The sequence below is a fragment of the Nerophis ophidion genome, linkage group LG20, assembly GCF_033978795.1.
Source record: "Nerophis ophidion isolate RoL-2023_Sa linkage group LG20, RoL_Noph_v1.0, whole genome shotgun sequence".
Classification (NCBI taxonomy): domain Eukaryota; kingdom Metazoa; phylum Chordata; class Actinopteri; order Syngnathiformes; family Syngnathidae; genus Nerophis; species Nerophis ophidion.
Window position 1 is genome coordinate 42,874,457 of NC_084630.1, and position 21,762 is coordinate 42,896,218.

Consider the following 21,762-nt stretch of genomic DNA (forward strand, 5'->3'; position numbering starts at 1 on the left):
TATGGTTTCATTGTAAGGGCTGGTCTCCTAAAACTTATGTAAAACATGGTATTGTACCATTCTGTCCCTGGGGTCATTTTTACTCAACATATATGTCATCCAAAAGAATTTAGGATTGACCAGTGTGTTTTATTACCGGAGAAGATTGGTCACGCGCAACAAAGCTTCTATCAAATGGATCACGGTAAAAATGTTTTCATTGCGATACATATGCATGTGAGGATAAACAGTTATAATGATAATCGCGGTAAAACTCCAGACGGTTAGTATTATCAAATTAAATTGAAATTATTGAAAAACATTGATTGATACCTCCACTTTTATAAAATTATGGATCGACTAGCGTTAGCCTGCAAGCCAGCTTGAATGTTAACATAAATACAAGTATAAAATCCATTACCATTGCATTGTCTCTTTATAAAATATTTTAGTGTGTGTATAAGTACCTTTTGACAACATTCAACAATAGCATGATAATAATGATAACCATGACAACTTTGGTCACAGTAACCGTGATAAGAACTTTTATATCGTTATATCCCTAGTGATACAATACTGATCTTGCAGCCTTGACAATCGGTCGATATGGATTCAATATTAGCACAAACAAGACATTATTTACTTATTACGTAGGGTGGAATGTGAAAAAAAGCTTGACTTGTTGCGATCATGTTGGTTCTGCATGCTGGACTGGATATTATCATCTTGTTTTCTTATACTTCTGAGTCTCATCAGCCACAGCATGTATCATTTCAGTCCGTCCAAAGTCAGTTGTCCTTGTCAGGAAGTAGCCTTTGCCATGAAGTTGAATGTGTCAAACTGTTTAAGACTGTACGATTATAGTGAAAATAATAATCACAATTATCTTTATCAATATTGAAATCACAATTGTTAGTCATGATTATTTATTGTTATGTGACATACAATGTGTGAACAGGGGTTTAATTTCAAAAAGGAAATGTTAAAATAAGATAAGTAAAAATAAGATTATGCTCTAAAGCAGGGGTCGGGAACCTTTTTGGCTGAGCGAGCCATACAAGCCGAATATTTTAAAAAGTATTTCCGTGAGAGCCATATAATATATTTTTTTAACACTGAATACAACTAAATGCGTGCATTTTTAAGTAAGACCAAAATTTTTAGAGTATAATAAGTCTCTAATTATTTTTAATAACATTGTTATTCTGAAGCTCACCAACAACAAATAAAATACTTCTTACCGTTATTGCGACTTCTTGAACAGGTGCGGTAAAAACCGGATGGATGGATTAAAATGCATGAGAATGTTTTATATTTTGAACGTTATTTTTGACACTGTGATTACCAGCGGAATTATTCATTACTTACCGCGTTAAGCAATGTCAGCTAAGATTTATCTGAGAGCCAGATGCAGTCATCAAAAGAGCCACATCTGGCTCTAGAGCCGTAGGTTCCCTACCCCTGCTCTAAAGGTATATACTGTACAACTCATTCAGTGTACTGTTTACAGTATATATACTGTATATTTGCCAAATAAAACGTTATCACATCCATTATTTATGTGTGTCCTTGCGAGGTGGATGGATATGGGGTCCCTGGTATACCATTGATGTTAAGGGTAGTCTGTACTTTGGGCACCCTCGCCTGTCGCGGGCAGCCCGCTCTGTGAGCAACCATAACTACGTGGATTTTTACCTTCACGTCACAGGCAAACGATGGAGGTTGAAGCAAAAAGGAAAGTGTTTCTAATGCTTAACCTGTCGCTGCAACTTAGTAATTTGTTTAAATGTACACATGAACGCAGTTTGTCAGTTTAAACGCACAGGAGCATTTTTGGGTTTGCCTGAACAAGCAGGAGGATGCCGAGAGAACAGTGAGGGGTGCGGGCGTTTTCCGGGGTTAAAATGTGGGCCATGCTACGGGAGAGGGGGGCATCTATGCATTTATATTCCTAATATTTTCAGAAGTGGATCTTGTCAGTCAGCCTCTCACATGAGTCCACGGTCTTTCGGTCGCCCCCTGGTGGTTGGCCGACTGTTAGCTGTGAAAGTGCTTGAATTGATACGCACCACAGCCTGCTTTTTAAATGCTGATATTGTCAACGAGCCTAAATTGTAGCGGCCAAAATCGTGATCACGATTAAAATTTCATTAATTGTGCAGCCCTTTGGGCCTACAGGTGTTTTAACTGTAAGTATTGCACTTATTACATATCAGCTAATCCATTGTAGCGTGCATCTTTGTTTTAGGTGTTACCATATTTTGAAGTTTTGAAATTGCCACATAAAACACTGGTGCTAGTTAGTAGCATGCATATGGTGATTCTAATGTAAATTGGCATTAAGATCGCTCATTTGTTTTAACCATTTTGTATGAGTTTGAATATCACAGAAAATTGTGTTTTTATGCAAATTTGTAAGTGCTATGGTAATGCAATAAAGGCATCGTGGTTAGTATTAGCTCCTATGCTAACACGTTTACAATGTCTGTTAGTATTATTAATTCACAATGGCATTTTGTATAGGAGAGCTGCATATGACGTCACATCCGTTTTTCTTTTTTGCGGTTCAATTGATACACTGGTCAAGCAGCTTGAGCTTAGCATTCAAAGAAGTGAGAGTGAGTGTAGAGTTTGAGCAGAAAATGCTGCATTGCTGTTCTGTTCTGGGCTATTCCAATCTTTCAAAAAGAGAAATAGGAAAGAGCTTTCAGAGTCCCAAAAGAAGTGACTCAATAGTAAGAAAGTCAGGAAAAAACAAAGGTGTGTTGAAGGAAATGGCTCTTGAAAATATCACTTTTATCATCTTGTGGAATACAATCGGACCGCTTGTGTCCACAGCAATCACTTTGTAAATGTTTGTTTGAACATTTGATTGGTTTGAGAAAGGTTCTGCGATGTAATATACTAGATTAGTAATGTTTGAGAGCAGAACTAAAAGTAAAAAAAGGACAAGAGATCACATTAGTTTGTGTTCTTTTGTGGTTGCTGTGCCAAAATATAACTAGAAGACCTGCTTGTGTAAATCAACTAACGTCGTGTTAAGTCCTAGTAATAAATATTGTGATTGTTAATCCAATCCACCGTATTTCCGTTGTCCAGTTTCTTAGCAGAAACTAAAAGCTTAGTTGTTGTTGTGCATGAGAAACAAGTGCTTTATTCGACACAGATGACTATATTATAGCGTCTTTGGTGATATTTGTTAGCATCAAGAAATTATTCTTAATTGTAATAATAAACTAGATTAATAAAGCTCTCATAGGCTCAACAGTATATACTGAATATTGATATTGCTAGTAAAGATTCATGCTGAACAACATGGACATTTGTAGCTAAATAATGGGACAAAATATAAACTTCACACTATAAAAAAAACTGTGGGCATGAATTGAAGATGAGACTAATATGTGTAGCAGAAAATCAACTAGAAACAACTTCTTATTTTTCTAATTAGCGTTACGATCACAGCAACACGAAACTTGTTTTGTCAATCAAATACGTTACTTAGCGATGCACGAGTAAGTCCAACTTTGTCTTTCACTGATTAATGCTTAATTTGTGGACCCCTCAGATGTAAGACATTAGTGCCTCCAACCTTTTCTTCTCCAAATACCGTAAAAGTCAGGTGAAGTGAGGTAGCAGTAACCTCTGATGATAAATGGTTCAACTCTTTTAAAAATATTTTTCTTAAGTGTGTAAGAATCCACTCCATCCCATTATTTTTATGATCGCGTTTATATTTGCCTCTAAACCTTTCAAAATAAGCCAAAATCTGCACTGATTCAGGCACATAAACAGTAGCCTAACGTGGCTTTGACCATCGCCTAAAACCTGGATGTGCCTCTCAGTCACGTGATTGCAACCAACCTATTGTTTCAGTTTTGTAAATTCACCAAAACGTCACGGTGGAGTTCTTGAGTCTGTTCAGCTGATTGGAAATCTGGCTTTCTTTGGGTTCATGACGATGACTTCTGTTTTGTTTGATAATCTGTTTTACTGCCGTGTTAGAGGCGCAGTGTTGAAGTAATTAAGATACGTAAAGAAACATTAATTGTTTCTGTGTATAACTAATTTCACAACTCTGTGGCTTGTAGTATAAATAAATACTTTTTTCTTCTGAAATTTTGTGGGAGTGGCTGATATCCCGGTGCGCTTAGAGTCCGGAAAATACGGTAGTTCTTATATCAGATGTAAATCTTTCCGATTCCAGTTTTTTGTGCGGCCATCAAAACGATGTAAAAATATCCAAGGTCAAATTGTCATATTCCTATGAATCCCAAGCTCTTTTTTAGCAAGACTTAACTTACTTGTCAAAGTCGGTGAAAAGGTTGACCCGAAACGTATGTTGTTTGTCCAGTTTGTATCCATCTGCGTTTTTCACAGCCTCAATAGCCTGGGTGGGCGAGGCATACTCCAGGAAGATGTACCTGCACAGAAAAAGGAATATGTTATGGCGCTTACTCACACTCGGCCATTTGAATCCAGCCCGATTCCCCCGACTATTCAAGTGTCAGTAGAGTGGAAAAACAAGTTGACTTTATATACTTAATTGTGTTTTATTGTATAGATTAAACCATATCCAATTGTATTTACAATCTGCAAAGTATGTGAAAGTACTGTCTAAACATCACAAAATACCACAATTTCACTCTGCCATTTTAAATATGCCGCTTCCAGTGTCTTCGCCAATTTATGTAAATTGACGTCACGATGGGAACGCTTCTGCACTCTGACCATATAAGCAGACCAGTCATACTGGAAATATGCATAAATTAGAAATCAATCACCATATAAGCAGACCAGTCACTCCATAGAACAGTTTCCCAAAACCTTCGGGGTTTGTCCAGATGATTTTTGGCATACTGGAGTCTAATTTTCTTGTTCCTGGTAGTCAGAAGTGGGGTGCGCCTGGGAGTTCTGGCATGGAGGCCCTCATCTCGTAGTGCGCGCCTTATTGTCTGGGACGAAACCTGCGTTCCCCCCTCTGCAATGTCCTGTTGTAGTTCCTCAGCTGTTACCCGGGGGTTTTTCACCACTGTACGCTTCAAATACCGGACAGCAGTTGCACACCGCATCCTCTTTCTACCACGCCCAGGTAGTGTTTCCACTGTGCCTTTAGCTTTAAACTTGCGACTTATGCTCCCAACTGTGTCTCATGGAATGTGTAATGTCTTTGCTATTTTCTTACATCCTTTCTTATGAAGAGAAATGACCTCCTCTCTTGACTTCTTTGACCACTACCTGGACTTCACCATGTTGCAAATACACCATTGACCATCTACAAGAAGCTGAGTGTCACAGTTTTTTTCAATCAGTTTAATTGTTGCTCGTTGAGGTTCAAATCACATCTACAGGTGTTTTCAACACCTGATTGAAAATACCTTATTCAAATTCTGTTCATAAGAGTTATGATCTTCAAGGGGTTGAATAATTTTGTCAATGAGATATTAAGAGAAATGACAGTGTTTGGTATGTTACAAAATATAATGTAATTCAAGTAGCATGTGTCTAAATAATGCATCTTTATTTGATATGACTATAAACAAAATACGGAATAAATGTCCAACTTGCTAAAACACCAAAATTGTGTGGGGGTTGAATAATTTTGATCACAACTGTAGAAACAAACACACTACAACAAAAGATAAGTGTCTGCAGCCAAACACTTTTTTCTCCCTTTTGTGTGCATGATGATACATTTTTCATCTAAACGGGAAGATATAAACATCCTATCATCGCAGTCGGAGCATATATTGTACAGTAAGCGATCGTTTTATTATGTTTGTATTTCTTGTTTAGCACTTAGTAATACTGCTACATAATACTCAGTGTTTGCCTAAAGCTGCATCTGTTTAGCACACAGCTTCCAAAACTTGTAGCTCATCCTCATTATATTTGGCTCAAAATAATAAGGTTGTGGATTATCATTTTTCCCAAATGAATCATTGGCTTTCACAATGTCTGCTTGATTAGCATTGTTGTTGATGGGGAAAGTGTCTGTGGTTCCTACCTCTACGTCACAGATCATGTGACTGCCTCACACAACCTTTATTTAACCAGGTAAGAAACCCATTGAAATCAAGATCTGTTAACCAGGTAAGAAACCCATTGAAATCAAGATCTCTTTCACAAGGGTTGCATTCTACAAGTACTTTAAGCATATACAGTATGTTCCCCTAGTGCAGTGTTTTTCAACCTTTTTTGAGCCAAGGCACATTTTTTGCGTTGAAAAAATGCAGAGGCACACCACCAGTAAAAATCATTAAAAAACGAAACTCAGTTGACGGTAAAAAGTTGTTGTCGCAATTTTTGGATATTACTTTGAAAGCATAACCAAGCATGCATCACTAAAGCTCTTGTCTCAAAGGATTTGTACTGTCACATCACAACCTGAATTATTTGGAGTTTTTTTTGCTGTTTTCCAGTGTGTAGCATTTTATTTCTTGTCTTGCGCTCTTATTTTGGTGGCTTTTTCTAATTTTTTTTTTATTTTCTTGTAGCAGTTTCATGTCTTCCTTTGCTTTGTTTTAGCAATCAAGACTATCTAAGTTGTTTTTATCCTTCTTTGTGTGAACATTATTGATTGTCATGTCATATTTGAATTTACTTTGTGGACGCCATCTTTGCTCTACAGTAAGTCTTTGCTGTCGTCCAGCTTTCTGTTTTTGTTTACTTTGTAGCCAGTTCAGTTTTGGTTTCGTTCCGCATAGCCTTCCCTAAGCTTCAATGCCTTTTCTTAGGGTGCACTCACCCTTTGTTTATTTTTGGTTTAAACATTAGACACCTTTTTAACTGCATGCTGCCTCCCGCTGTTTCTGACATCTACAAAGCAATTAGCTACCTGCTGCCATCTACTGATATGGAAGAGTATAACGTGGTAAGTCTGCCAATCTCCAGACAGTAAAGACACTCGACAACGGCACATTATTTGCGGATTATAATTACTGGTTTGCAAAAATATTTTTAACCCAAATATGTGAAATTAGATAATCTCCCACCGCACACCAGACTGTGTCTCACGGTACACCAGTGTGCCGCAGCACAGTAGTTGAAAAACACTGCTTTAAGCTACAACAGTCTATTATACCCTTTAGTTGTGCCTTCGGTCGTCGGGTAAAACTCAGTGTTGATCTCGCCAAACTTGGAGAAAATCTTGCAGATGACGTTCTTGAGCTTTTCCAAACGTTCAGGGCCGACCTGGGGGACATTGTCCACCACCACCACTGAGTCGATACCGTCAGCCGCCTGGGGTTTTTCCCTCAGGATGTCATCCAGGAGCTCTGTGGGTAAAAGGAGACAAGAAAGAAACATGTTCACACCTCAAAAACTTTTGAGTCCATGTACGTTCATCAAGAGCATCTATAGCAGAGTCGTACTCAAAGTAAGAGCACAAAGGCAAGTTATGCACCATGATTTGTATACAGATGAATAAATAATGCCTGAGGAAGACCAGACTGCTTTCATTTGGCATAGAAAATTACCAAAATGTTGTTTTACCTTGGAGTAACATCTTGCCACAACATAGAATATGTATAGGTGCATTCGCTGTTGGCTATATTTTTGCAGTAGTCCTGCTTGATCGCACAATCAACTGTGTTCGCCTTGTTTTAATCATCACTCAACGCCAATACTGATGACGTAGAAAACATATTGTAGCTCATCCAGAATATTGAAATTTTTGGATTGAACACATACCCACGTCACAAAGTTTAGACACAATTTGGCAGGCTTACACTCTGCAAAACTCCCCTGCAAAACATCTACGGTGAGTAAAATGTTTATCGGAGTCCCTATAGTAATGTAAAGTTTTCTTTTATCTGTGAGTATGCCAAAAACATTCTATATTGATCAATTTGCACACTGATTTTTTGGACCCGCCGAGTGCCTGGTAATTGAAAATTGTCGACAAAAAAATCTGTCTACATAGTTGTGTCGTCATCGCTCGTGTTTCCCCGAAAAGACGCGAGTCAGCACCGTCACTTGTCAACATCGCGGGTGAAACATGTAAAGTGTGGGAATGTTTCCACCTATTCTTTTGAAAAATATTAATTCCATGCTCATTTTGCAAAACAGATTTTGTTCTTATGACAGCATATCTGATACGGGAGCATTTAGTGGAGGAATGTCGGACATCTGGAGGATACGATCTTAACTCGGTAAGATTAGTAACCTGTACCTTGCTAGCTAGCTAACGAGTGTGAGCCGAAGTTGTGTGAAAAATAGATTTAACTATCATTTTTGCCAAAGTCCGCCAGCTAAACTGTCTCTAAATCAACTAAAGTACTTTTTAAAGTGGCGTCTATTTGCAATGCAATAAAAAAAGGCACTTTTTGTGTCTTTTTACGCATTGAAATCAGAAAGGACGTGCACTTCTGAAAGTCTGCGCGTCCACTGGACGCGGATTTTTATTTTTTTTACACCGCCGGTTTGCTTGTTTTATCAATTATCGCTTTCCGCCGGTGTTTTGTTTTGTTTATATTTGTTGGCTCAAATTTACGTTGCAATTTATTGTGTTTTTATTAGTCCTAAATTCTGATTCGCCGAAAGTTTTATCAATGACAAATACTGCCTCAGTTTGCACTTGCACAACTTTACCGCGAGGGGCTGTCAAATGAAAGACTTCATGGTAAACACTAAGGTGAATGTAAAGTCAGCCTTTTTAACCTCATCCGGGGCCATGTCTCCAGTAAATGACTTGTTTTAGTCTTTGTGAGTGCCTTGAAACTTTACTTTTATCTCTCTCTGGATCGACATTGTTCAAGGATGGAGACATGCTAGCTGTTAGCTTCAAGCTAACCAGCACCCGACCAGACTCGCATCGCTGACATCATCAACGTCATTGTTTACTGAAGCAGAGATGCGGACTCATAGTTATGATAAACGCTCTGCTTTTTATCCATAGACTTATCATGTTTAATTTTTTATCATCTATACCTGGGGTGTCAAAAGTGTGGCCTGGAGGCCATTTGTGGCCCGCAGCTAATGTTATAAAGGCCCACGGCTCATTCTAAAAATACTGGAAAAAAACAAACAAAAACATAACAAAAGTGAAATAAAAAAGTTAACAGATGAAATGTAATTTTGAAAAAGTTGCAATGTTGACTAATAAAACAAAGCTCTTTTTTTACTTTAAAACTGTCATTGTTCAAAATATAGTATTAAATAAAAATCAATGTTTTTAAGAATTATTGACCTACCCAAGGCTCCGATTACATCACATCAAATATTCCTCTTTGAAAATTATTTTTTGTAGAAGATTTGCATATACTTTGTTTGTTTGCCATAAAAAAAACAGTTTTCTTTGACAAAAAGGGCACAAAATACAAACAAAAAAACAACAACATTTAAACCCCCCCCCAAAAATTAGAATTGCCGATAGATCTGAAGTTGATGTAGACTGTAGAGATTTAAGCGTTAAAAAAATAATGTATATATGCCCTGGAGAACCATTATCATCATTTCATGACCAAAGCAAAACACTTTTTACACTTTTATACTGAAAACCTGCTACCAAAGAATGTACAACAGTTCTTCTCAACTAAAGAGGACAAATATAACCTTAGAGGAAAATCTAATTTAAAAAATTTGTATGCACGTACAACACTTGAAACTTTTAGCATATCAGTATGTGGAATTAAATTATGGAATGGATTAAGTAAAAAAGTTAAACATTGTACTAATATAATACAGTTTAAAGGCCTACTGAAACCCACTACTAACGACCACGCAGTCTAATAGTTTATATATCAATGATGAAATATTAACATTGCAACACATGCCAATACGGCCTTTTTAGTTTATTAAAATTACAATTTACGTCACGCCTTTTTAGGAAGTATGAGCACTACGCACACACACAGGTAAAAGTCGACTGCTTTAACGGCATAATTAGGCAGTATTTTGGAGATCTGTGTTGCTGAATCTTTTGCGATTTGTTCAATTAATATTGGAGAAGTCACAGTAGAAAGATGGAGTTGGGAAGCTTTAGCCTTTAGCCACACAAACACACGGTGATTCCTTGTTTAAAAGTCCCGGAGCTGAAACTTTACTATGGATCAGAGCGCGGTCAAGCAGACATGGATCCCAACCGAATGTCAACCAGCAGGTTTCGGTGAGAAAATTGTGGTTAAAAAGTCGCCACTTACCGGATATCAGCTGAGCTTGTGTCGTCCGTACAGCTGCCGTCGACACCCGTGAAACATGGCATCAACACACCCGTGGACGTACACCTCCGACTATCAGGTAATATTAAACTCACTAAAACACTAGCAACACAATAGAAAGATAAGGGATTTCCCAGAATTATCCTAGTAAATGTGTTTAAAAACATCGGAATACATCCCAATGCTATCGTGTTTTGTTTTTTTTAACTCTGATTTTTTTTTCTAGTCCGTCGCTATCAATATCCTCAAACAAGAATCTTTCACCCTCGCTCAAATTAATGGGGAAATTGTCGTTTTCTCGGTCCGAATTACTGTTTTTGTTGGAGGCTCCCATTAACATCAATGTGAATATGTGAGGAGCCCCCACACTTGCGACGTCATCGTCTGCAACTTCCGGTAAAGGCGAGGCTTTTTCAGGAAGTACCAAAAGTGGCGAACTTTATCGTCGATTTTCTCTACCAAATCCTTTCAGCAAAAATAATGCAATATCGCGAAATGATCAAGTATGACACATAGAATGGACCTGCTATTCCCGTTTAAATAAGAAAATCTCATTTCAGTAGGCCTTTAAAAGTTTGTTCAAATAAATAGTGTTTATAAAATACAAAGAAGACGAATTATGAGAAACACTTTCAACCTTATTGAAAATAAGATATTCTGCATCTCAGTATGATGGCTTCACGGTGGCAGAGGGGTTAGTGCGTCTGCCTCACAATACGAAGGTCCTGCAGTCCTGGGTTCAAATCCAGGCTCGGAATCTTTCTGTGTGGAGTTTGCATGTTCTCCCCGTGAATGCGTGGGTTCCCTCCGGGTACTCCGGCTTCCTCCCACTTCCAAAGACATGCACCTGGGGATAGGTTGATTGGCAACACTAAATTGGCCCTAGTGTGTGAATGTGAGTGTGAATGTTGTCTGTCTATCTGTGTTGGCCCTGCGATGAGGTGGCGACTTGTCCAGGGTGTACCCCGCCTTCCGCCCGATTGTAGCTGAGATAGGCGCCAGTGCCCCCCGCAACCCCGAAAGGGAATAAGCGGTAGAAAATGGATGGATGGATGGATGGGCATCTCAGTATGTTAAAAATGACGGAATTAATTGATTACATATTACAAAACTGTTGTGTATACTAATTCACATATTTTATTTTATTATTAAAAGGTCAGTCAATTATTCTGTATATTTGTAAACACTCTGAAGTGGGTAAGGGGTAGGATTAAAGGCCTACTGAAATGAGATTTTCTTATCTAAACAGGGATAGCCGGTCCATTCTATGTGTCATACTTGATCATTTCGCGATATTGCCATATTTTTGCTGAAAATATTTAGTAGAGAACATCGACGATAAAGTTTGCAACTTTTGGTTGCTAATAAAAAAGCCTTGCCTATACCAGAAGTAGCAGACGATGTGCACGTGACGTCATGGGTTGTGGAGCTCCTCACATCGTTTACAATCATAGCCACCAGCAGCGAGAGCGATTCGGACCGAGAAAGCGATGATTTCCCCATTAATTTGAGTGAGGATGAAAGATTCGTGGATGAGGATAGTAAGAGTAAAGGACTAGCAAAAAAAAAAGACGAGGGCCGTGAGAGCGATTCAGATGTTATTAGACACATTTACTAGGATAATTCTGGAAAATCCCTTATCTGCTTATTGTGTTACTAGTGTTTTAATGAGATTATATGGTACCTGAAAGTTGGAAGGGTGTGGCCACAAATGTGGTGACCGCCAGTGTCTCCGGTGGGAGGAGGTAAGAGAGTCCGCAGCTGCAGGAGGACGCAAGCTCCGCTCATGTCTACGGTAAGAGCCGACTTATTATCACAATTTTCTCCCCGAAACCTGCCAGTTGACATGTGGTCGGGACCCATGTTCGCTTGACCGCTCTGTTCCATAGTAAAGCTTCACCTTCGGGAATGTCAAAAAGGAAACACCGGCTGTCTTTGTGTTGGTAAAGGCAGCTGCAATACACCGCTTTGCACCAACAGCATTCTTCTTTGTAGTCTCCATCATTAATTGAACAAATAGCAAAAGATTCAGCAACACAGATGTCCAGATGAAGAGAGACGACTTTTAGCCATGAGCGGTGCTGGAAGAACATGTCCGCTACCACCGGTAACGTCACGCGCACGCGTCATCATACACGTCATCATTCTGCGACGTTTTCAACAGGATACTTCGCAGGAAATTTAAAATTGCAATTTCATCATTGATATATAAACTATCAGACTGCGTGGTCAGTAGTAGTGGGTTTCAGTAGGCCTTTAAATAAGCTTTGCTTCTTCCTACTCCTTTTCGGACATGATGTAAAGTGAAATGATATGAAACTGTGTGATATATTATACTGTAAGTGTGTTAATGTTCGAAATAAACTAAAGAAAGAAAAGAAATAAAGACACCCACAACTTATTAAATACAAATATAGAAAAAAACTACTGGCAGCGGTAACGTTTAGATCCATGAAGGAAAGAAGAAAGTGAATGAATGTTTATGACTGAATATATTTACATATGCTTAAAAAATTACTTACTTTTATATATATTTTTTTCTTATTAAGCAATGTTTAAGACAACCTTTTTCCAAAACACAATATAGAATGTGGGATATAACAGGATAATGTGAACACGTATCATTTGTTTTCAAAACGTTTACAAAAAAGTGGGACCCCATTTTAATGATTTGATGGAGTCCCTGTGAACCCATTTGGAAGATTCCTAGCGCCAACACTGTTGTGGTTTAAAGTGGATCATTTACTTTACCCTCATACCTACAGAATTAGCGGAATTGTATCGCTTATTGTGGTATTATGATCAATTTATAACATACGGTGGGCTATTAGCCATTTAGCAAGGCCAAAATGAGAGGGAGGACGATGGGTGAGGCGAAGATGCAAGCTTATTAGTTATACGCAGCAATATTAATGAAATATGTTCGTTCAATATAAACTGTGGCAGTTGACTGTACCAATTGGGTCATTTCGGATGATTTTATATCCTGAACACTATCGGCATTTTCTCAGCCATTACGGTGCAGCTAAGTAGGCTCGCAGCAGGCCATAAAGCCGGGGTGTTTCCTGCCGGCACTCACCCTCATCTTCGATGTCATCCTCGAAGTCCTCCGGGTCGCTGAAGGAGGGCTCCTCTTCCTCATACTCGGGGTCGTCCACCATGTTTTGCGCCTAAACAGGAGGCTCCGACGGCGTTCCTTGTGACCGCGGAATTGAAGTGATGAAAAACTAGGAGACTCGACCGGTGCGGCAACATGTGCGGGTTGGGGGAAAATGGACGACGTGGAGGAGGAGGGGGCGGGGGGGCAACGCACCACCGGAAGCGATTCATAAAAACCGGAAGTATGGAGCACATGCAATAAAGTTATACTGCATGTGGATGGGCAGCATAGGCGGCGTTCACGTTGGCGTTGTTATCCATACAGATATAAATTAGTGAAATAACGCCGGATATAAGAACGCTCGCCAACGTGACGCCACAGGAAGAAAAAGGAAGCCATTCGCCGGTACATAAACTGGATTTCCCGCGAGAAGAAGACAGGAAAACGTTTTTAACTTAAAAATCACCTTTTGTGTTTGACTACCACTTAATTGTTTTCTGTAGTGTCACAGCATATCTGTAAATAACAGCCGGATATTAATTCAACAACTCCCAATGGATAAAGAGTGTGTGTTGCTGCTGCCCGGCGTGTGTGCACTACTGGCGGACTCCAACCAGCCTTTGCCGGATGACACCAGCCTGGAGAAACTTCTGGACCGTCTAACGGAACTCTCCGAGGCTGGTTAGCTTGACTTGTGTTACTTTAATGCAGGGGTCGGGAACCTTTTTGGCTGAGAGAGCCAAGAATCCGAATATTTTAAAATGTATTTCCGTAAGAGCCATATATATTTTTTTCAACACTGAACACACCTAAACGCGTGCATTTTTAAGTAACACCAACATTACTAGAGTATAATAGGTCTCCTATTCTTTGTAATAACATTGATATTCTGAACTGTGGAGGGGGCGTGGCCTGAGGGCCTGCAGCGAAGCGGGGCGTGGCAGGACCGGCCTCGAAATCAGAGACAGGTGCGTAGACAACCCACCTGGGCCTTGTTATCTAATCACCTGTCGCTCTGTTATAAGCAGCAGCCAGGAGGAAAGACAGGGTTGGAGCTGGAGCCAGAGTGCGAGCGAGAACGAAAGAGAAAAAGACAATTGCTGGAAAGCAACTGAGAGACTTATTGAAAAATAGAAAAATATCGTAACCCTGAAACAGGCTTTCATGTCGGTGCTTGGTGGTCTGAAGAACCCCCGGGAGGGCAAGCCCTAAAAAAAATTAAAAAATAAAGTGCGGTAGAAAAAAGGATGGATGGATTCAAATGCATGAGCATGTTTAATATTTTGAACGTTATTTTTAACACTTTGATTACAAGTGGAATTAGTCATTACTTATTGTGTTAAGCAGTGTTAGCTCAGATTTATCCGAGAGCCAGATGCAGTCATCAAAAGAGCCACATCTGGCTCTAGAGCCATAGGTTCCCTACCCCTGCTTTAATGTGTGATATGTTGGAAATGTTGTACTGCATCTAATTCAGTTGGTTTTCTTTTTTCATGACTATTTACATTGTAGATTGTCACATCAAAACTATGATTGAACACGTGGAGTTATGTACTTAACAAAAAAAGGGAAAACATGTTTTATATTCATAATAGTGATTATAGCTGTACAATCACTCCCCATACAGCAATAGATGATATCCGTCTATTACCTGACACGTTAGCTACTTATTTGTTTATAAAGTCTATATTCTATTTTCTGCTGGATCTACTCTCTATTTTATGCTGCGGCTGCCACGTATACTGTAATATTCCATCCATCCATTTTTCTACCGCTTATTCCCTTTAGGGTCGCGGGGGGCGCTGGTGCCTATCTCAGCTACAATCGGGCGGAAGGCAGGGTACACCCTGGACAAGTCGCCGGATATAAGAAATATACAGATACGTTATGTCTATAACATATATACAATATATACCATGGATGTCAAACTCTGGCCCGCGGGCCAAATTTGGCCCGCCGTGTAATTTAAGTTGGCCCTTGAGGCAATATCAAATAAACATTAGAGCTGGCCCGCCGGTATAATGACAATATAACATATTATAACACCACATTCACCGTTAATATTCATACTTGCCAACCCTCCCGATTTCCCTGGATGACTCCTGAAGTTCAATGCCCCTCTCGAAAATCTCCCGGGCAACCTTTCTCCCGATTTTCACCCGGACAGCAATACTCGGGGCGTGCCTTAAAGGCCCTGAATTTGCGTGCCGGCCCAATCACAAAATAGCTATGGCTTTCACAGTCACACACAAGTGATCGCAATTCATACTTGGTCAAAAGCCATACAGGTCACACTGAGGGTGGCCGTATAAACAACTTGAACACTGTAACAAATATGCACCACACTGCGAACCCACACCAAATAAGAATGACAAACACATTTCGGCCCAAGTATTGTTGTCCGGGTGAAAATCGGGAGAAAGGTTGCCCGGGAGATTTTCGAGAGGGGCATTGAACTTCAGGAGTCATACAGGGAAATCGGGAGGGTTGGCAAGTATGAGTATTAACGGTAGTTAAGAGGGGAGGAGTATATTTACAGCTAGAATTCACCAAGTCAAGTATTTCATATATATATATATATATATATATATATATATATATATAAGAAATACTTGACTTTCAGTGAATTCTAGCTATATATAAATATATATATATTTTTATTTTTATTTTATATATATATATATATATATATATATATATATATATATATATATATATAAAAGAAACACTTGAATTTCAGTGTTCATTTATTTACAAATATACACACACATAACACTCTTCTACTCATTGTTGAGTTAAGGGTTGAATTGTCCATCCTTGTTCTATTCTCTGTCACTATTTTTCTAACTACCACTACTTCTTCCCGGAGGCTATCCAGTCCAATCGCAGCTGCGGCTTGGAACTTACAAGCGTATTTCTTCATCCTACTCATCGTCGGCGTCGCCACGGCTGTATCTTCCTCGTTCTTCTGCTTCGTCTCCTGGTTGTGTGCGCAGTTGTGCACTGCACTCTCTAAAAGCCGTAGATGTTATTGTCACACATGCATGTACAGTAGATGGCAGTATTGTCCTGTTTAAGAGTGTCACAACATTGCTGTTTACGGCAGACAAACTGCTTTTCGGTAGACGAAAACGTGACTGCTGTTGTGGTGTGTTGTTACCGCGCTGGGAGGACGCTAATGAAACTGCCTAACAATAAACCCACATAAGAAACCAAGAACTCGCCTTCAATCATTCTACAGTTATAACGTCATTGGGAAGAGACACACTGTTTACATTGTGGGAAAGCGGACGTGAAAACAGGCTGTCCTCACTCTGGTCCACATGGAGCTGGAAGGGGCGTGGCCTCCAGCGCTGCCTGAATTTCGGGCAAAAATTTGTCCCGGTAGGTTTTCGTGAGAGGGGCTGAATTTCGGGAGTGTCCCGGAAAATCCGGGAAGGTTGGCAAGTGTGGCCTGTACTGTACGCACCATCGCAGTTTATGCAAATTATATGATGACGTCATATTGACCACACCCATAGCCACGCCCCCACCATGATTACAATATGGAGGCACCCTTGTGCACTCCTACTGTATACAAGAGTAGGTCACAACATATCAACAAGAGCAAAGATACACTAGAGCAGGGGTCGGGAACCTTTTTGGCTGAGAGAGCCATGAAAGCCAAATATTTCAAAATGTATTTCCGTGAGAGCCATATCATATTTTTTTAACACTGAATACAACTAAATGTGTGCATTTTTAAGTAAGACCAACATATTTAGAGTATAATAAGTCTCTTATTCTTTGTTATTCTGAAGCTAACCAATAATAAATCAAATATCATGTCTGTTGATCAGGTTTTTGTTTGGCCATGTGCTGTTTGTCCTTTGGACTCTTTAAATTCCTGTTTTTTTCCACTCCCTTGTCTGGTTTCCTTGGTTACTCATTTTGTCCACCTGTCTCTGGTGGACAAAATGCCCGCTCACCTGCTTCCCAAGCACTATTCAGAGGCAGTATTTAAGCTCGTCTTTGCCAGTCAGTCGCCCTGTGATGACTTGTTTCATGCCTTGCCATAGTTTCGTGCTTTATGCCATGCCAAGTAAGTTTTGTTTGATTTATGTTCTTAGTCTGTGTATGCGTTAGCTTTGTTCTTTAGCCCAAGCTGTGAGCGATTTTTGTTTGTATATTTTTTTTAGTTGAAATTAAATCATGTTTTTACCTAAATGCCATGTCCCGAGTAGTCCGTCTGCCTTCCTGGGAGAACGACCCCGCAGCAAGCTGCAACCCCCCCATCGTGACATAAAATACTTCTTACCATTAATGCGACTTCTTGAACAGGTGCGGTAGAAAACGGATGGATGGACTTAAATGCATGAGAATGTTTTGTATTTTGCACGTTATTTTTAGCACTGTGATTACCAGCAAAATTATTCATAATTATCGCGTTTAGCAATGTCAGCTAAGATTTATCCGAGAGCCAGATGCAGTCATTAAAGAGCCACATCTGGCTCTAGAGCCATAGGTTCCCTACCCCTGCTCTAGAGTTTGACGTTTTATTTCTGTTTTCCTTTACAACATCCGTATTTAATTTGACAATTGAAGGTGTGTCTCTTCCGGAGAGCTGTCCATGTCTGCTTGACTTCCTCTGCACTGTGACCCACAACACCACCTGTGACCCCAGCATCCTCTCCTTCGCTCTCAAGCTCGGCGGCCTGATGGCGTCCACGGAGGACGGCTTCACAGCCCTGCAGGTAGCTAGTTCTTCAGTTGACAGGACTTTGACTCGCTGACTATAAGCAGCGGCGTCCCTGCTCCCTTTTCTGTGCAGGAGCGCTCCGTGCTGGACGTGTCCTTTAAGGTCCAGCACTGGCAGAATGCTGGGCTGTGGGAGGATCCATGTGTTCGCATTGGATGGATTCACGGTTTTAGAAGAATGCTGCTGCACCCAAAGGCGCTTTGTTTCTTTGTGCTGTCAGGTAGGCCTCGATCAGTTTATTCTGACCGTATGTTCTGCTTCACCGTAAGCACAGATGGTTTACCTAAAAAGGCGGCGCGGGTCGTTGTGTGGTGTATGATTTTTCAATGCAAAGATGATAACTGTCACCAAGTTTTGAGAAAATAAATGACGTGCCGCCAAGTAAAACACTTTGAAAAATCCTGTATGAAATTCTAACAACAAACTACAAATATTTGTAAGTTAATTTGAATTATAGAAGCGATGTAACAACCTGTGATCAATCAATCAAATTTAAAATCATGATTTACTATGATAATAAAAAAAATTCCAAATTTTGATTAACCATGATTCATTCAAATTCTAAAACATGATTTAATTATGATTACCGGTATTCCAAATTCAGTAATGCAATTAAGTAGAATATTTAAAGTGTTTTCCTGTATGATATCCTGACAATTACATTGCATTTGTGTCCAAATATTGGGCTGTTTTTGAATTAATCTAAATAACCTGTGATAACCTGTGATTAATCACCATTAATCCATTTTCAAAATCATGATTGACTATGATTATTCAAAATTGTGATTAATTATGATTGTTCCAAATTCAAGTAAAACATTTTAAAATATTTTCCTGTATGACATTCTGATAGTAAATTTTATTTGTGTCCAAATTTCAGGCTATTTTTAAAATTCATTTAAATTACAGAAGCGAATTAACAACTTGTGATCAATTAATTGAATTTATAATTGTGATTACCGGTAACTATGATAATTCCGAATTCAAAATGGTGATTAATCATGATTAATCCAAATTCCAAAATGTGATTAATTATGATTATTCCAAATTCAGTAATGCAATTAAGTAAAACATTTTAAGTATTTTCCTGTATGACATTCTGACAATTACATTGCATTTGTGTCCAAATATTTGGCTGTTTTTTATGTTTATCTAAATTATACAAGTTAGTAATATAACCTGTGATTAATCATGATTAATCCAAATTCAAAATCATGAATAACTATGATTATTCCAAATTCAAGTAGAACATTTTAAAATGTTCCTGTATGACATTCTGACAATTACATTGCATTTGTGTCCAAATATTGGTCTTTTTTTTTTTTTTTTTAAATGAATCTATATTATACAAGTCAGTAATATAACCTGTAATTAATCCTGATTAATCCAAATTCCAAATCATGATTAATTATGATCGATCCAAATTCAAAGTCCTGATTACCTATGGTAATTCAAAATTGTGACTAATCATGGTTAATCCGAATTTAAAATGGTTTAATCATGGTTAGTCCAATTTCAAAATCCTCCGTATTTATGATTATTCCAAATTCAAAATTGGAATAAATCCTAATTCAAAATTGTGATTGACTACAATTTTCTAAATTCAAGGTGGTAATTCATGAATAATCCAAATTCAAAATGTGATGATATGACTCCAAATTCAAAATTGCGATTAATCATGATCAGTTCAGAATCATTATGTACTATAGTAATTCCCAATTAAATTTTTTGATTAATCATCATTAACTCTAATTCATATTTGTAATTGATTATGATTATTAAAGTAAAACATTTAAAATCTTTTACTGAATGACATTCTGATAGTAAAATTGCATCTGTGTCCAAATATTGGTCTGTTTATTAAATTAATCTAAATGACTCAAGCGAGTAATAACCAACAATCCTAATTCAAAATTACGATTAATTATGATGAATCCAAATTCAACATTGTCATTAACTATGATCATTCCAAATTAAAAAAATATGATTAATCATGATTAATTCAAATTCAAAATTATGATTTAATTACGATGATTCCAAATGGAAGTCATGCATTCAAGTAAAACAATTCAAAAGGTTCCTATATGACATTCTGATATCCAAATTGCGTTTGTGTCAATAATAATAATCATGATTATTCCAAATTGAAAAAAATGTGATTAACCATGATAATTCCAAATTTAAAATTGGGATAAATTATGATTATTCAAAATTCAAAATTTAATTAGTCATGATTAATCCAAATTCAAAATTGTGATGAATCATTTGACAGTAGTATTTGTTACACAATGATGGATAACTTGCGGTGAACTATTCAACCAGGGTGACAAGCAGATACAAAAAAATCGGAATATATGTCCGTTTCATGGTGAAATAATATTAAAGTCAAAATATATGCAATGTTTCTGTCAAAATAACATTTAGTGAGAAAAATGAAGTACTTGACTGACTCACGTTATTTGGCGGGCCACATAAATCCATGTGGCGGGCCTGATTTGGCCCCCAGGCCTTGAGTTTGACAACCTTGACCACATAAAAACTGTTTTTCTTTTTCCTGTCTAGATTCTACAAAGCCCCTTTTGCAGCTGCAGAGGGATGCCAGTCTATTTGTGGCTTCGGCTGCCAGCCAGTTGTTGGCCCACATCCTGCTCACCTATCAGGAGACCTTGCATGGAGAAGATGGCAGCATGCAGCCACAATACACACATGTCATCCAGCAAACCACAGACTACATGACGGCGTCTCTACTACCCAAAGACTGCACACAGATAGCTCCAAGTCTGCAGGTCCTCCAGCTCCTGGCCATCATCCTGAACCGGGCTGGTCCTCCTCTTCAGGACCAGCTGCTCCAGGCCTTGGCCGGCTCCCTGGTGGAGGTGGTGGAGGTGGGCTACAGTCAGCTGACACCAGCGCTCATGGACGTCATTATGTCTGTCTACAGGTACTCTACCACTTCTCTTTGTCTACTGTCGATGCTGCAGTTGTAGTCTGCTAGCAGCTCATGCAATCATTGGAGAATACAGCTGGAACTTCAATCATGGAGGCTGGCCTTCCATGATACTTTAAATCAGGGGTGTCCAAAGGGTGCAGCTAAAAAAACATAAAAAAAGTGGAAGAAATGAGCTAACATGCGTAATGTAACGACAAAAAGTTACAAGAATGACTCAACTAACTCAAAAAATAGTAATGAATCCAAATCAATGTTATGAATTATTGGCCTATTCAAGGCCGCAATTAATTCACATCAAATATTGCACTTTGAAATATTCGGGGAGGATGTTTCCTTTAGACAAAAAAAGGCATAAATCAGAAACATGTAACAAATCAACTAGTAGATCTGAAGTTGATCTACAGTTTTTGTTAATGCTTTTATGAGTGGATCCCCAATCATTTTAGTGGGATTTTTTTTTTAACTGTCATTGCTCAAAAAATAATAACACATTAAAATAAATGTGGTTTACGAAGTATTTACTGATTTAATTAATTCACATCAAATATTCAATTTTGGAAAAATATTTTGGCGTAGGAAATATTGCATATTTTGAGTGTTTGCCGTATGAAAAACAAAGTTTTCTTTGACAGAAAGTGCATAGAACATCAACGTGAAAACAAACATTAAAAACTCATAATCTGTCAAATATATGTCATTCTTATTATTTATTTATCTATTTTAAACACTTTTATGAGTTGGGCCCTTTTTCGATCCCCAATAGTGGGATTTAGAGGAAAAAAAACTAAAATAATAATGAATCAAAATCAATGTTGTTATGAATTATTGGCCTATT

General features: G+C 38.5%; 2 protein-coding genes across 2 annotated transcripts in view; one reads left to right on the forward strand and one right to left on the reverse strand.

Moving 5' to 3' along the window:
- The window catches only part of eif3ba (eukaryotic translation initiation factor 3, subunit Ba), a 30,745-nt gene extending 17,317 nt beyond the window's left edge, over positions 1-13,428 (reverse strand). The window contains exons 1-3 of the mRNA XM_061881260.1: positions 13,219-13,428; positions 7,064-7,256; positions 4,284-4,403 (exon numbers count right to left, since the gene is read on the reverse strand). Of these exons, the coding sequence (XP_061737244.1) occupies positions 4,284-4,403; positions 7,064-7,256; positions 13,219-13,300 (395 nt within the window). The 5' untranslated portion in view covers positions 13,301-13,428. The remainder of the gene's footprint in view (positions 1-4,283; positions 4,404-7,063; positions 7,257-13,218) is intronic.
- A 71-nt stretch (positions 13,429-13,499) lies between these two features.
- The window catches only part of brat1 (BRCA1-associated ATM activator 1), a 33,839-nt gene continuing 25,576 nt past the window's right edge, over positions 13,500-21,762 (forward strand). The window contains 4 exon segments of the mRNA XM_061881263.1: positions 13,500-13,920; positions 17,824-17,972; positions 18,050-18,197; positions 20,540-20,918. Of these exon segments, the coding sequence (XP_061737247.1) occupies positions 13,794-13,920; positions 17,824-17,972; positions 18,050-18,197; positions 20,540-20,918 (803 nt within the window). The 5' untranslated portion in view covers positions 13,500-13,793.